Here is a 17,624-nt window from a genome sequence, read left to right as displayed (position 1 = left end):
TAAACATACAACAGAATGTACTTTTCTCAAACTTTTGAATATTTAAAAAATAGCTTGTGGCATTAAGATCTGCTCAGGTACCGTAGATAATTTATTTACGAGGGCTTGGCTTGTTTTGAAGATGAAATTCTTCTTCCATCTCTGTATCCTAAAACTTTATGTAGCGCTGATGCTAATACAGCCCTACTTTTTTTCTTTTTCTTTTTTAAATTGTTAAATATTTAATCTCATAAAAAGCTTATACGATATTTGTTTTTCTTTGGGCATTTTAGTGATGACAAAAATACATCATCCATCAATGCTTCTTAAAAGTTACCTGTGCCAAACATTTTCATCCTTTGCACTTATTTCAGACGTTTTCCTATATTCATATTTCTACTTAATCCATAAAAGAAAACTGGCATAATAAATTTCTCCATTATTTCACGGATGACCAAATGTCACCCTTCTTTGTGCTTCAAAATGACTGGGCCATGGATTCCGACAAAAATTCTTGAAAAAGATGGGATAGGATGGGTAAGATGACGAATGTATGCTCATCATCTCTACTGACGAAATTTTATATATATGTAATATATATATATATATATATATATATATATTATATTATTATTATTATAATATATATATTATTATTAATAATTTAATTATTATTTATTATATATTATTATTATTTATTATATATTATTATTTATATTATTGTTATTATAATATAATATTATTATTAATATATATATATGTATGTATGTATGTATGTATGTATGTATGTATGTATGTATGTATGTATGTATGTATGTATGGGTGAGTATGTGTGTGTATGTGTATATATATATATATATATATATATACATAGATATATATATATAGTTATATGGTTTCCGGTCTGATATATCATGATTGAGACTACATGCATAGAGATCCATCCATTTCCTGGATCATTAGTTGTTCTATTTATTTATTTATTTATTATATATATATATTTTTACTGCTTATCTTGAGGGAAATGAACAGAGCATTAAGAACCCATTCACCTGTGACGGCAGCGGAATGAGTCTTTCCCGATGAGATGGAACAAACGGCGTACCTGGCCAGAGGTCTCACCCAGGTTACTGACGTCTGGAATGCCAACTCTAAGACAGCCTGCGGTTTGATAAAATGTGGGTCAAACTTTATCGACCTCCTTTCAAATTAGTTGTAAAAAGTGCAAACGATGAAAGATAATTATTCTGAAAACCTTGCACGCTAACGAAATTAAGAGTTTCGTCAGGTAACTTTGAAGAGGGGGGGGGGGGTTTGGGGTGTAATTCCAAACAAAAAAGGATTTTCCCTGGACTCCTTAGGTAAAAGCACTTTCTAAGTAATTTCTACTGCATACCTCCTACCTCTTGATCTTACATACCAGCCATCATCAGCTGAGATAGCTTCTGACTAGCACCCCCCTAGCTACTTATGGATCTATGAGAAATGGTCACACAGGGGTCACTACTAACCAAGGGCTGGACAAACCTTTTTTTTTGCTCTTTTCCAGTTTATTTTCTGTTTCATCATTATTTTGTATCCTTCTCTTAGTCATAATTTTAAAAATAACTTACTTGGCTGCAATTTCAAAACATCTTTGCAGCCTAAAAGTATGATCACTTTACCATCAATAAAACAAAGAATTTTTGAAAAAAAAGTACAGAGAATTTAATACGTGTGTACTTACCTGTGAAGATTTCTTTCGCAGTCCATTTATCAACAAGTTCATGCCTAGTTTGTTGTCCTTATTGCTGCCACATGCCAATACTTTCTTGTCCGCTGTTAGAAAGAAGGAGCCATCGCTTCCAGCAATCACCTCTGTAATGCACTTCCCAGCTGGGACATGTACCTGGAAATTCCCAGAAACCCATGCAGCATGAAGTTCATGGTACAAAACCGCATATATTTGTAGTCATGGAATTTCGATAATACAGACAAAATTAATCAATGCACAAGCCTCAAGGATATAATTTCATATTTTCTTGTTTTTTTTTTTTTAAAAATTCAAAGAAACAAATATTGTTTGCAGAAAAATAGCTAGAATCCTTTTATTTTATTTTTTGCATTGTAATAAAAATTGAACAATTTAGACAAAAATAAAAGAACAGATAAAAGAGGAAAAAGCCAAAAAAAACAAAACGGACAAAAGAAAAGTGTGACGGTACAAAAAAACTGCAAACAAGGAAGAGTTTGCAATGGATTAGCAGTCCTTAGATGAAAGATAAAAATGTTGATGGAGGAATCATCAAAATACACACCGGCTCAAAAAGAGTCGTACAAAAAAAAATTGACACAACCTTAAATTTTAGTATGTTTTAACATATAACATGGAAAATACAAGAGATATGTCATTCTGAAAACAGTTAACGTCGGTAATTTTTTTTTTTAAAAACCGCTATTTTTCTACATCTTGATTAAGACATTAAAGCAGAGAAGATAAGTTTCTTAAAACACTTGTAAGAATTCACAATATCAAAAAATGAGTATTTTTATACACAAGGCTCAGTACTATCATATTTCATGAAACAATCTGCTTGCCTTTAAGATTTGGTGATTCAAACAAACTTAGCTTGGATTGGTCGTGGTTTATTTCAAGCAACAGCACACTCACATATTCATTGAAAATCTTTGAGAGAGTAAAATGAGGCAGCCTTTAAACTTACCTTTGTTGGGAGACATATGCTCTTTTCACTGCCATGGCCCAAACAACCTGATAAGGATGAGAAAAAAAAACAAACAGCAGTTGCAATTAAAAGGTATACCACCCCAGGAGAAACAGAGCCATGATATCTTGGAACAATGGAGTCGAGGAGGAGGGGGGGGGGGAGGGCAGGTATGGGTAGATGTCTCATTTACTAACAGAACAGTGGTGCATGATAAACAACATAATATGTAAGGGAATGGACGTATGCAGAGAGTGTTAGAATTTGTCAGTGATGTAACCTTGTTATGATCAAAATTACAAATTTGTAGCAAATTGTTATTGCCAAACAAATTCAGACACTTTTTGAGAAATGAACAAGACAGGAAAAAAAGACTGCTAAGAGGAGTCAAGCATATCCACAGTCAATATGTAGTTTTTACTTCTCAGTATAGTTGTAGGCAAATTTGATCCATTTAGACAGAAAATGAAAAAAATGAAAGAAACCCCAGCAAAATTTCAAAAAGTGAAGTCATTGACTGCTGGACTACCATTAATTCCAACTAAGGGAAGGCTCGCAAATTTAACCGGCGATGATCGAAGGCCCAGCCAGCAGCACACCACTGCTCATTATGCAGCCTGCATATCGCTCACGCTTGAGTGCACACACCCACGGTAACTCCGTGAAAGTAATGAGCATTGAGCTCCCAACACAGAAGCGCTGCTATTGTTTGTAAACAAAAGCGGTACTTGCCTTTTCCTGGTCTGTGGTTTTTACGTAACAACGGCACTCTGACCACAGTAGAAGGAGATTTATTTCAAGAACGAGTTGAAATCTTCATGAACTATTTTCGTATCGAATGTTTCAAAATACTTTCAGACTTCTTTTCCTGTACAAAGTATTTTCATTCACTAACACTGATCCATCTCTCTTTTCTCTTAGTAGATGATTTGATTCATAAAGAAGAAAACAAATACACTACATGTTGTGTATTAATTCTTAATAGATTCTGTAAGACTTTTTTACAGGACAGCCTCGAAGTTTCGGCAACCGACTTGTACATCAACAGCAAAGTGCAGAACAGAATTTTGTTACTTCATAATTGTTTGATAAAAGAATTGAGTTGATTGATATCCTCACGTGTGTGTGTTGTCTATTTCTTAAGTCCCATTTACGCAAATTATTTGATTACCATTTTATCAAGAGCGAAACATGCACATGATAAATTACGAAACTTATCAAAGAGAAGAATGTTTTCCATTCCAATTTTGCTTGCTAAGTTACTAAAAAATATGAAGGAATAAATTTGTATACTCAATATGGTAGAGATAATAAAATGCCTTATAGCCTAGTCATTCAAATCACAAGGCTTTATGAAAGCATTCTAGGCCTATAGCCTACATAGATATATTTAAGTAAATAAAGCGCAAAAAATGACAAACAGCAAATGTTAGAAATCGTAGCTATACATTTTATTCTAGTACCATTCGATCCACAAACATAGTACCACATAAGTTAGTCCTGAATTTTGTTTTCTCAGGACAACGTTACCTCATATTTTCGACCCCTTCCATGCATATTCTATAAAACGATTACCCCTCCAAATACCAACTCCTTAGATAATACATGTTGTAGGCATTTGTTAATGCTCACCGTTATTGCTATACTTGTAATAAAAGTTTAAATGTATTCATTTCTATATCAGCAACTAGCATGTCAAGCGTGCGGTATTTTATTGCGAAACGTAACCACCACAAGATTTGGCCAATCACGTTCACGACTTGTACTTGAAGCGTAATGAATAAGGCATGCACAATAAATATAGAAATAGTACATAGCGGTAACCAAGAGTACACCCAGGGACCTACTAGTTAGACCGTAGCTCTGGTAGGCTACGATGTACGCCACGGACAGTTCGACGGCCGAAATTTTATTCAATATCCAAGATTTCAACGAATGGGTAATAGATACAATACCCTGATAATTGTCCCAAAACAGCACATGATGAATTAGTAAATGAGAATACGGGGAAATGCTTTTAGAAGACCTTTTTTATGTCCCAAAATGGCGCCGACGAACAAGTGTCGCAATCACTGGTCTCCTCGTGGTCACAATATTGTGATACAATTTGTTCATGAATATTCATCAGAACTCCATCAAACTTCTAAATACATCATTAAACGTCACACCAATTGACCAATCATTGTCTAATTTGTACATACGTCAAACAGTTCGACCAGTATCATTATATATGAATGATTGTGAAGATTTTCGTATCAGAATTTGATTTTACTACGACATGGGTTACTTACTCTATATATATATATATATACTAGTGTCGGATATACTGTTGGCCAAGAACTGATATACAGTATATATGCTGGGTGCAGAGAGTTTGTATATTCTTACATTGTTTTTTAATGTACTCGTTTCAGCTACATGACGGTAGTTAAAAAAAATGGAAATGATGGTACCATTTTGCATCTAAACCCATTTCGAAAAACAACAATTTTCAAAAGGAGAAAGGGACACCCCGCCCCTTATTCCCCTCCCCTGGACGGCGATCAAATGTGACTTTTCCCCCACCCACCTCCCCCACACAAACACACCAAAAGTGCCTTTCAAAGTTATTCTCTAAATAAATTCTGTAAGCCACAGGAAATTTGAACAAATATTAATCCAATAGATTATTTAAAACATTAACTGGTTAAGCTAAATCCCCAATCGCATTTCCTTGCTGCTTCTGTTTGGCCCACGGCGTTCTTTTTTTCTACCAATTTTCGTGCCGCAAACAGTTTTGCACAGCAGACTGTTATTTTTGCCTGGCTCTGATGAAATACTACTATCTCAAGTAACATTGGCAAGTTGCCAAGAAATAAATGTCACGCAATGTGATACAAAAAGTCATATTACCCCTTCATGAAGGCTTCAAATGCAAGTTTTCAAACATTGGTTCAGTGTATAGTACAATTACAACTATTCATACCGTTGTAGTCTAAACCGAATTTATGCTTTATGCTAAACGATCTGAACAAACTTAATTTCTCAAACTAAATTAAAATTATATCATTCGTGACTTTGTTACAACTAAAGCCAAGTAAGTCTACTATGAATAAGAATTATTCATTCGGTTTCTTTATTAGCCATTCCATTTCGTAAAGCGCCATGCAATAACAATTTTTCTTGCACAAGTCGCGAACTGTTCAGGTTTTTTACAACCCGAAAGCAGCTGCGCAACGTGAAAGTAAGATCACGCACATGTCTTAGCCTACTGTCTGACTGCATGACTCACGTGGTGGTGATTCTGCATATAGATACGTACGAGAGTTTTAATGGTTAGGCTATATATTTACTGTCATTTCAATAAACTGTTTATAGTACGAACGAAAGAAAAGTCCCCACAGGTTTGAGAGATTGTCTAGAGCATTGATGATGTACGTTTTTGTGTATTAAAGGAATTGTCTGGTGGAAGATTTTGATACATTGTCCTTGTAATTATTATTTTTCTCTTTCTAACCATGTAAAAATTGTCCCCATTCGACATTTTCTTCTTGTAGAAATCTGGTTTTCAAATTCACCAGTTTCTCACCAAAAGTACCGTTTGTTCGAACGCTTCAATATGGTGATTGACGTAGTGCTTGCAGATAGGCAAAACAGGCGACTTGAAGTTAGCACTCCCATTTCCGCAGCAAATTAACTCACGTGTAAGCACATTGGATTGCCTCATATATATAACGTACATACTCGCGAACGTATATACTACGATGCTCAGTTGGTGTACTTGTATAGCGTTACACATAGTACACTCACACTCAAACCACAGTTCATTAACTGTTCTTCGAAATCGCTGAAATAAAATTCACGGATCAAATTTACAGTAAAAGGAAACTTGTAAAGTATTCGTTAAACCGAAAGATGAAACTTGGCGGGATCGATGTCATCGCAGAACTGTCCGATTGTAAACGTTAGTGTAGCCTATACACGCGGACATTCATCGCGCTGGAGCTGGATACCGCGATGTATAAACAACGAAGAGCCTGCTGTTAAAACTTATCTTGTGTTACACAAAGACCACGAAACCACCGATCTACTACATATATTGCGGCTTAAGGAGTTTTTTAAATCATATCTAATTTATAAGAAATTTCACCGGAAATTATTGAAGAAATTGATATAATCGTTGTCAGAGCAGAATATAGCACTGAGAAGCTTAGGCTTCGCAGAACTGTCCGATTGTCAACGTTTGAGTATAGCCTACATGCGAACATTTTTCGCGTTGGCGCTTGATAGCGCGATGTATAGCCTGAACAACTCAGAGTCTGCTGTTAAAATTTACCTTCTGTTACTCAAAGACCACGGAACCACCGCTCAAGTACATGGCGGCTTAAGGAGTTTTTTAAAACATATCTAATTTTTAAGAAATTTCACCGGAAATTATGGAAGAAATTTATCTGTATACAAACGCTGTTTTTGTTGTGATTACCGTATAGGTACTGTGCGGAGGGTGGGTTATGACGCAATCTGCTATGGCAGAGCTGACGTCACGTATTGTACTGTTCAAATCATATTTGAATTGTCTATCCATAACGATTAAAAAATCGTTTCTCCGTCAAACGCAACATTAGCGTTCTCATACTTTGACAACATGTTTGGAAAATTATTTACTATTTTTTAAGGTAACTTCTTTGGGCCACCAGGCAATCCTTTTAAGGGATTTAAGACCAAACGGAGTGTCTCTGTTAGTTCAATTGCAAGACACGAAATAAAAAATAGCGATGAAAGCGCCACGTAAAATTCATGTTACGAGCACAAAAACCGTCAGCAAAGTACACACAACTGTGTAGTAACTCAATGCAGTTACAGTAGCCTATATGTAGTAGCTTTATTGATAAACAATTCTCCAACCTGCAGAGAAAATTCTATAACCCTTTTGTGTACATCCTGGACCAAAGTGACCAGTTCATTGTCTGGTCTTCTTTTGTGTATAAGAGGCTTAATTTGTGGTCTCATAGTCAACTGCATACAACTGTCCACCGACTCTCGGAAGGCAGGAAATGTGTGCGTTCAAGCATGACTCATTACCAGCTGGTTGCTGTGCTCATTACACTTGATAGCAACGGTTGGGCCTTTGATCATCGCCGGTTAAATTTGCGAGCCTTCCCTAAGTACCACATTAGCCCAGTTCTCAAATGTGTCTCATTATACGGGGATAATAACATTTCTCATTAAACCAATCAAAATGCAAAATGACAACTGTTTTTTCTTCTCTTCCGGGATGGTACGAACTAATACCACAATAAAGAGATTGATTACCACAGAAGTAAACATTAATTGGGCTTCAATAATGAAATGCCATCTTCAGCTAATGGGCTCTCCGACAGAACATTGAACATTAAACATTGACAAGTGAATCCACCTTTTTACTGATTATGCTTGACAAATATGTAACAAATGTTTTGCTTATCAGAGCAAGACTTTCCTTTCATAGCTGCCAGTTGTGTTTCATCACTAAGGGTTGTTAACATAAGCCTAGCAACCTTTTCTACCACAGAGTTTTTTTTTTAATGTTTGTTATCAAACCTTTTTTTTTAGAGTGGATTTTTTAAACATCTCAAGAAGATTACAGCAGGATATGAAGTCATACAGTACTGACCGAATCACAACCAAACATATAAAGAAAATAAATTGCTATAAATAAATATTACAAGGATATGTAGAGGGTCAGGGAACTAAATAATAGTGAATTAGCCCAAGATGAAGGCTGGCATATTAACTGAGCTTTCCTCAACATTATACATGTTGTCAATAATAAGTTGGTTGACCAATAATAAGCGGGGTGATCAATAAACATGGGTTGATCAATAATGATTGGGTTGTGCTACAGGAACCGTTTGAACCCATCACCTCTAAATTGGCCTTGTCTATTGGTGGTAATACCAAAGGCAAACCAGAGTTTTATATGACAATTAGGTCAGCTCCTGAAACATCTTGTATGAAAATGTTGTAGGTCTTCTTTAAGAGTTTAAACCTCTGTCAAACATTAAACTGACCATCTTATAGCAGCTGTTGCATTGATTTTTTATATCTTTGATGCGATGTGACAAATATTTTATGAAAAGTTATCTGCAACAACAAAAGTTTTCAAAAGAAAATTTTTCCCCCATTAGTTTCTTTATTTCATTCATTAACATAAAAGTTCCATGAACAGAGCCCCCCCCCCCCCCAAAAAAAAAAAATTACAAAATGTGTTCAGCATTCTTCACAGCTGTGGATATCATTGACTGATACTTTAACCATCGTTTGCATGGTAAGTTCAAAACTCTATGTATATGTGAACCCGATTGCCTTTAAATGAATAATCGCACCAACCTTTATCGCCACAACCCCATGAGAAGATTTCCTTCTCACGAGTTAAGGCAAGAATGTGCTTCTCTCCGCAAGATACCTGCTCCACTGGTTTGCCATGGAAGAATGTGACCTCCAGAGGGGAATCTATCTCCTCCCCTTCCTCCTGGTTGCACCCTAGGCATCCTGAGTAGTCAGATCCAAAGGTGTACATGGTCCCACTGTCTGCTCCGTCAGAGAAAGAGAAACAGAGAGAGAGAAGAGCCAATGACTCCATGCTATCATAAACACCATGAATTTTTTTTTTTCTTGAACCAGAATGCAAAAATGCATTGTGGTTTCGATGATGTAACATGAGCAGTTTTCTTCATGAATCTGACGTAATGTATAGTGAGGGTGTACATGTTTACAAGGGTTTCACGATTTGACCTCTGATGACCCCAAATGACCTTTGACCTCAACCAAAAACAATAGGCTTCTTGAACTCAATGTGGTCCTTCTACACACTAAATATGAATTTGTCTGACCTTACCTTCTTGAGATATCGTGTTTACAAGCTGGGCGTCACAAACGCACTCACACACACACACATGTACACCCGCACATACGCCATCACGCATGCATAGGTTACAATTATCATCGAAACCAAAAAGGCATTCACACATTAGTTTTAGTTGATCCAGCTACTTTCACCCAGTTTTCAGCCTTCCTTTCCGTCGCCCTCCTTTTTCCAATGAGGAACTGAAAATAGTATCTGAAGACCGGTGCCCCCCCAAAAATACAACACGAACGTACCTGTAAGGCAAGCGGTGAATTCCTTCCCACAAGACGCCATCTTGATGGGAATTCCCTGAAGTGCTTCTACTTTCTTGGGCTGTGTAACTCTCTCCTTGTCACCGTGTCCCAGCTGACCGGTTGTGGCTTTTTCATCGCTACTTTCCTGATTTTTTGGACGGAATATGGTGGGTTCAGGCAGTTCAGTGTCAAAGGTCAGGACACAAAATGCAAACAGTTACAACAGTACATATTCCCAGAAAGAATTTCCTATATATTTATTATCTCCTCCCTCAAAGAGTGATTCGCTTAAATTTATATCAGGATGAAAGAGACGTTAGTATTTTTTACGAATCAGTTACTCCAATATTTCACAAATCAGAAGAGATTCAGCAAAATTCTGAACTCTGAGAGCACAGACCTGTGAGCTTCATGTTTAGTTTTATCAACCCTTTCACTTTTCACATGTACAGTTTGAACCATTTAGTGATGTTTTTTAATCCACCATATATGCTTTGATTAATTTCTTGAATATACCAAAAGTTTTTGAGTGTTCCAATCCAACTCATATTGACATGTTTCAAAACATGTGGATACTTATCAATATGTTTTGATAACTCAACATAGATGCGAAGCATTTACTCTTTCTTAAAAAAACAAGATGTGCTCAAAGTTGTGTTTATTACTCTGTTAGTTGCTAAAAGCAACATTCCATTTCAAGAATTTCCAATCAAAAATTAAACAACTCGACAAGAAATAAATCAATAAGAAGACTGTCGGATTTCAGAACCACGCATTGTGAGATTTTCCAAACAAAATAATTTCAGCTCAGGTTTAGGAGGAGGAAATAGAAATAAAATAGGAGGAAAGAGAAATGAGCTCTGCTTACCACCATCCAAGTGAAAAGCTCCTTCTCTTTGGTAACAGCAGCAATGTGTGAGTGGCCTGCATGTACTTGTACGGCTGTGTCCGTACTCTCAAACTCTGTTAGTACTGATGGTGCATCCATACCCCCTCCCCACCACAGAACCTGTGACATAAAGAGAAAAGGAACAAAAAAAACCCTCACACAGCTTTAATATAATTAAGCCACATCAAAAACATGGTAAACCACATATAAATATGCCACATCACAAAACATGGTAAACCACATATAAATAAGCCACATCACAAAACATGATAAACCACATATAAATAAGCCACATCACAAAACATGGTAAACCACATATGAATAAGTCACATCACAAAACATGGTAAACCACATCTAAATAAGCTCCATCACAAAACATGGTAAACCACATATAAATAGGTCACATCACAAAACATGGTAAACCACATATAAATAAGCCACATCACAAAATGGTAAACCACATATAAATAAGCCACATCACAGAACATGGTAAACAACATATAAGTCACATCACAAAATATAGTAAAACCCGATTATTTTTACGATTAACAAAAGGGCAATGTTTGACACAATATTGAAGCTGGTATGTCAAACGAATGTCTTTAAAAGTATAGTGTATCTTCTATTCTGGCTTCCTAAATTGAACTTTGATATTTAACAACATTTCTGGAATCCATTACAAGTATAAAACCCAAACTTTAATATCAATTAATGTGTGTGTCACAAGGTGGCCAGCTGATGACAACCAGACATATCTTTACCTCTTTGGTATCAGCGAAGCTAACCGGCGTCAATTGGTTTGCCATTCTTGCTGGGGCGCTCATTTTGGGACTTCTTCTTGTGGCTCGGTTCAACTCGCTAACTTTAGCTTCCATGGCTCTGTATATGATGCCAGAGAGGAGAGGATCGAGAGAATGGTAGTTTAATGCCACCTGTTTCTGTTTGGCCACAAAATTTATAATGAGCCCTTTACAAACATCCAACTGTTTATCATTCAAAATAGGACTGTATCTGATCAAGCTATGCCACCTATCTAGATTATTTTCCACAAACAAATGTTATCAAATCACAATTAAAGATTCATTAAATTCTCACCTACCATACTTCCTTTACTGGTTATAATCACACGAAAAATGATCATTTATATTGTTTTAATCACACCAAAATGATCATTTATTTTTTTCTGATCAAGCTAAGCCATCTATCTAGATTATTTTCCACAAACAAATGTTATCAAATCATAATGAAAGACTTCATTAAATTCTCACCTACCACACTTACTTTACTGGTTTTAATCACATGCAAAATGGACATTTATATTTTGCCGTTCTTTTCTATTACTTGAGCAGAAACATGCTTAGTCAAATAATGAGAAATACCCGCTGTGGGATTTAGGTATTGAACAGTCATAAACTTTGACCAATGTCCCATAAAGAGGATGGATTACATGTTAATCAGACAGTTGTCTATCAGCTCTAGTTATGATGTAGTGTACAATTGTATGGGTTACAATGATACATTTTAATGCAAACTACTGCAAGCACACAGATATTAATGATGCAGAGTTTTGACTTCCAGGCATAAAGCACTCCCTTACAACAGAAACAAAAAAACAATAAAAGAAATGAATAATATAAAATGAGGATACAAAGATACAACACAACAGAAACAAAAACAAGAATGTAAAACACAAAGTAGCACATGAACAATACATACAGTGATCAAAGTGGCTCATTACGTTGTCAGTTTTGAAACTAATTATAGCAAGCTACTGATTGCTAAAAATTCTCTAACACTACTAGAAATGAAGGAAATGATTGTCTTGGCAGAAAAGTTACTTATTGACATTTGAGCATGGGTGACCAATTTGTATTTACTTTCTGTCACATTTGGGGACAATACCGATGATGTTAAATGATGACGAAAGAACAGTTACGGCACTTTCAATTTCAAATTAATTCTTTTTAATAAATAGAGTTTTAAATGTTTCACATCTAAATGTAGTACCAAACGTGCATGTGAGTTGCATGTGAACGACACATCTGAGCACTTCCCACAATTTGTACACTGGGACTTTCCAACTTACTTTCCAAGAGTGCTGAATATAGAACTGGAGAGAATTTTAGAGGCAGAAGGTCTCTTCTCCGGGACCTGAGAGAAAAAGGAGAGAGGCAGGCAGACAGTGAGAGAGAGGGAGTCAGTTAAACATGTTGTCAACAAAGTCATGGAACAGATGCAATTCTACGGCAGAATTGTTTTCACCTACAATTATCACAACCAGGGGGGGGTAGGAAGCTTCCAAAAAGTGGGGGGAGCACAACATCAGAGGGGCACTTACTCACTCCACAACCACCACTCGTTATGCTATAAACCGATACACACCGGCCACTTAAATATATATGATGTGTTAGTATGCTATCAATAATATTATGGTGCACATGAATAATTAAAATAAAATATTAAACTTAACAAATGCTTAAGATATCCAAAAGACAGTTCTTCATCAAAGGTGCACATTTTATTTGCCAGTAGGGCACATTTGCTATTTGGAAAAAAGTGGGGGGCGTGCCCCCAGTCCCCCCCCGGCTCCTACCCCCCTGATCACAATGAGTGTACAATGAGAAGCTTTAAACTGCTTATTTTAAAGTTGTTTGATAGAGAAGAAAGAAGAAACAAATATTAAGAAAGGAACATTGTTATAAAATATGACTACCTTTAAGTGTTAACAGATTAATTGCTTTACCATATTAAGAAGTTCATAAAGTAATGATTTCATTTCTGATGAATAATTTGGGCTGACACTGTTGATATTCTTCTTCAAGATGTTTTCATCAACAGCGGCATCAATCTGTTATGAATATTAGAAAGAAAAAAATTCACTTATCATTTCAATAATACCAACCGTTTCTACTAAATTCTTTATATTATAAACAAATTCATCAATCGTGGTAGAAATACCCAATCTAAGTAAAAAAAATGTTTCCAAAATGATGAAATGTATTCGGACCATTTTCAGAACCATTCTGACATTTCTTTCTTCAAGGAGTTACATAATACTCAACAGGACATTTAAACATCATTCCATAATTTGTAAGAGGGGGGCGGGGGGGGGCAAGAAAGGTATTAAAACTGACAAGGCCGGAAGACAATCTGCTTTCGTACAACAGATACCTCATAATACAGGGATGTAAGTGCAGCCCAAAAAAAAAACCGGAAAAATATTCGGAGACCCCAGGTGAATGCCGTCCTAACACATCCTACTCCTAGCTCTGACTACTTACACACTATCGTTACTGTATGTTAGGCTAGCTTAGAAGTATTAGCGCTAACACATCCTACCCCTAGTTCTTACTACTTACACACTATCGTTATGTTAGGCTAGCTCAAAGTTACGAATACGTCGCAGCGAACTACGGAATAAAAAAACAGTCTCACATTCGAATGCGATCACAAATATCGACTTTCATATGCGTATCCCATAGATTTCCGCCGCTCACAAATATCACAAGCGTTAATTCCAAAACTTATGTCGAGCACCAGCAGTTACGAAAATATTAATTAGCAGTCCAATCAACATGAATTAGGCAAGGTTTTTCAACGACAGAAATGAGCTATAGCGATTTGAAGTTCGCACGTACGCAACGATATTCACATGGCACAATGTTGTACAGTGCAATGCGATGATGCGAAACTGGAAATGGCACTTTGAGTGATCGATGAGTGAAAATTGAAGTTAGCTTGCTGCAACGGGCCAGGCATTTTTGCCGCGTTGTGTCTTTGATATTCGAACAATTTTGTGGAACTTTATTGGAATTAAAAAAAAAACGGATTTCCGTAAAAATACGGAAGACTTACTGGAATTAAAAAAATAAACCGGATTTCCGTAAAAATACGGAAGACTTACATCCCTGATAATACAGTTACCAAACTATTGATCATATTTTCAAATAGATATCACGTATGAAACAGGAACATCAAGAAATGTCATAATTTTAACAAGTTGGAGTCTGAATTTATTTAATGATCCATACATGCTCATACAAAATTAAACGGGTCCTGATTCTGTCAACTTGGTCATCATTTGGAAGACAAACATAGGACTTCTGATATGTACTGAATACACAGCTGGAAACAAAAACACTTGACATGTTATTTTAATCTACAAGGACAAAAAGATTTGAAAATATCATAGTAAAGTGTTTTTTTTTTTTTGAACCACCATAAAGAACTTTGTTCTGTCCAGCTATAGCAACTTAAGTCCCTGGTATTCAAACTTTTTTGCTTGGCTACAGAAATTTTACACTTTCATCCCCCTTGGTGACCCAGTGACAGAGGCTGAGGATTGGGGAAAGGGTCTACCGGCAGGAGGTATCCCCCTCCCCTTTGAGAAAATGTTATATGATTAAGAGTGCTTGGTTGCAAATGGGTGTTATATTCCACAATTTTTTATGTAGTTAATGTTCAAGATTTTTCTACTTTTTTCCCCCCACAAATAACAGCAATTTCTTTCTCTTCTGAACATTTCTGGTGAGCCTCCAAGCTTTATGGTCCACCCTAAGAAGGGTTGCGACCCCACTTTGATTACCGGGGACTTAGTTGATGACCAACCGACAGCACAATAATGGCTTACCCATACAATATACAAGAGTTACATGAGAGTCAGGGATGTCTGGATACTCACCATTCCTTCATAAACGCTTCTCAATGTTAGAAGTTCATACAGGACACAACCGATGGCCCACAGGTCACAGAAGGCACTAAATCTGTAGATGAAAGCAACACACATGTCAGTATCTATTTTTATCTACCTACTCCTTTAAACATTGGTTTGTAGATTTGTTCATTCAAGCCGGCTTCGTTGAGCAGGCAAATTTCAAAATCAATGCAAATTTTGCAAACTAAATGTAAACTTGCCAAATTTTTATTCAAGTTTTGTTCTTTATGCCAATTTTGAAAAAAAAAAAAAAAACACACTTAGAAAACACAAACTAATCACAGTTCTGCATCCAGCCCATCACATACAAATCAGTCACAGAGTAGTAAAAGCTGATTGGAGGCTTGCATCAACTGACGGTTAATGTGTCCAATTGCAGCCTTAGTATTCGGTTAATTTGCATCTTTGTAGAACTTGAAAATTCAGGACTTCACTTCAGAAAAGGACACCTCGTAAAAACTGGTAGTCGGTTGTGGTAGCTGCGACACAAAATTGCTGTATTTCGCAACTCACATGTATATTAATTGCTGAATTTGTAAAGATCAAACAACGTTTTTCAAATATGATTCTTCTATATCATTCTCAAAGGGCAAAGGTCTTGGACCCTACCTTGGAAGCCGCCTTTCATTTATAGGAAAAATTCAGAAATAAATCCAACAGTTTTGTCTTTAAAAGTTATGATTAATGATTAGTAGTCACCTAAACTATCTTTAATTCTTCCCTTCCTTCACAATTTCTGTCAACGGAACCATAAGTATGTGGCTCTTTGTATAAGCATCTTTAATAGCATGATTCTGGTAGCACGATTCAAACTCATAGTACTGCTCAGGACTCGTTTACATCACCAATCAGACCCGCGCTCATTAAGCATTTAAACAAGATCATCTGGCTTTGAAACTTGCACATGTTTACATAAGACCCAAATGAAAGTCCTTCAAGTTAAATCCCTTCAAGGAAAAGTGTGAAACCAGAAGCCATGTGATATGAAGCGCTGCTATAAGTACCCTATGCTATTGTGTCAAATAACGTGCATAAAAAGAACAGCCAAAGTTCAAGGTCACTGCTGATCCCAGTTCAACTCTGAGCTGTGCTTACATTACAAATTTAACACCAAGCACAGGGTCTGATCCTCCCTTAATCCTTGCTTAGCTCAGGGTCTGATCCTTCTTTTTTTACAATATAAATCGGCCCCCGAAGAGTTCAACGCTGTCAGGGCAAATTTTTAATGATAGTCCGCTTGTCCGAGACAACCAGATATCTGTACAACATATCTCAGCTGCGGGGGTCATCCTGTGGATGACTAGTTGCCTACATCAAATTCAGATTACAATGTAGCTAAATTCCCCTAAATAGGTAAATTCATAAATCAGTACCATCCCCAAAGCTGGTGTTCTATTCACCAACCTAGTCATTTTTCCTACAGTGTACATGTTGGTCATTTCTATTTTGCCACATTTTTTTCAGGCCTGGTTGTTGGTTGGACAACATGAAATTTGTCTTGGCTGTGATCGTGGTGTTAATGTAAACAGGGCTAAAATGAAGCAGCAAATGTGACGGTTAACATAATCATAACAAAGTGCTTACTGTTTTCCTGTCAAGAACTCTGGTGATGAGTTGTATGGAGTTCCAAGGTCCTGTTTTGACAAAACAGACATAGTTTATACTAAATAAACTGCTATACTCATTCGTAGCATAAAGTTTAACGTACAAACAGTTTTGAAACATCTAAGAATATATCTGGGAGGCAAGATTATGATGTCAAAACAAGTGACCTCTGTAATATATCTACATGTCCTGTCCTCTTCAGACTGAGCTTTCAAACCCTAATCTGAAAGCTGATGACAGGTTACCCATTTATTTTCTGGCTGTACCGGTCAGAAGCTAATGATCATTACAGACGATGTGACTTGTTTTCCAGTCATCTTACTTTTCTCCTTTGCTTGCACTAACACAGTTGGTAATCTTGATGTACTCACTAAAGTACCTTTTAAGATGAAAAGTCATCTTTTCAATTTAACACATCCTAATCACAACTGCTGGTAGTCAGAGGGTTTACAACTGATGCCCGTGGTTGAATACAATTTTTATCAACTTGAATGAACGCGACTGGCTGAAGTCAGGTGTGTCTATGGACTTAAAACAAACATAAAGTCTGAATCAGAGGATTCACTTTTGAACCATACACTGCATATATCCACCCCAAGTTGCTCACTTTTAGCAA

The 17,624-nt window shown here is 36.4% G+C and overlaps 1 protein-coding gene across 7 annotated transcripts in view; it reads right to left on the bottom strand.

The window, feature by feature from the left end:
- Positions 1 to 17,624, bottom strand: part of LOC139971085 (serine/threonine-protein kinase Nek9-like) — a 215,683-nt gene that overhangs the window by 188,244 nt on the left and 9,815 nt on the right. For all 7 annotated transcript variants that reach the window (XR_011794314.1, XM_071977264.1, XM_071977266.1 and 4 more), the window contains 11 exons: positions 16,988 to 17,037; positions 15,371 to 15,452; positions 13,433 to 13,537; positions 12,776 to 12,840; positions 11,451 to 11,568; positions 10,669 to 10,809; positions 9,801 to 9,945; positions 9,030 to 9,230; positions 2,682 to 2,728; positions 1,706 to 1,867; positions 1,032 to 1,140 (listed from right to left, as the gene is read on the bottom strand). Coding sequence is in view for 6 of the 7 variants with exons in the window: in XM_071977264.1 (XP_071833365.1) it covers positions 1,032 to 1,140; positions 1,706 to 1,867; positions 2,682 to 2,728; positions 9,030 to 9,230; positions 9,801 to 9,945; positions 10,669 to 10,809; positions 11,451 to 11,568; positions 12,776 to 12,840; positions 13,433 to 13,537; positions 15,371 to 15,452; positions 16,988 to 17,037 (1,225 nt within the window). In the remaining variant the exon portion in view is untranslated. The remainder of the gene's footprint in view (positions 1 to 1,031; positions 1,141 to 1,705; positions 1,868 to 2,681; positions 2,729 to 9,029; positions 9,231 to 9,800; positions 9,946 to 10,668; positions 10,810 to 11,450; positions 11,569 to 12,775; positions 12,841 to 13,432; positions 13,538 to 15,370; positions 15,453 to 16,987; positions 17,038 to 17,624) is intronic.

The sequence above is a fragment of the Apostichopus japonicus genome, chromosome 8, assembly GCF_037975245.1.
Source record: "Apostichopus japonicus isolate 1M-3 chromosome 8, ASM3797524v1, whole genome shotgun sequence".
NCBI lineage: Eukaryota > Metazoa > Echinodermata > Holothuroidea > Aspidochirotida > Stichopodidae > Apostichopus > Apostichopus japonicus.
Note: the sequence above shows the minus strand (reverse complement) of the source record. Positions and strands in the feature narration are given on the sequence as shown.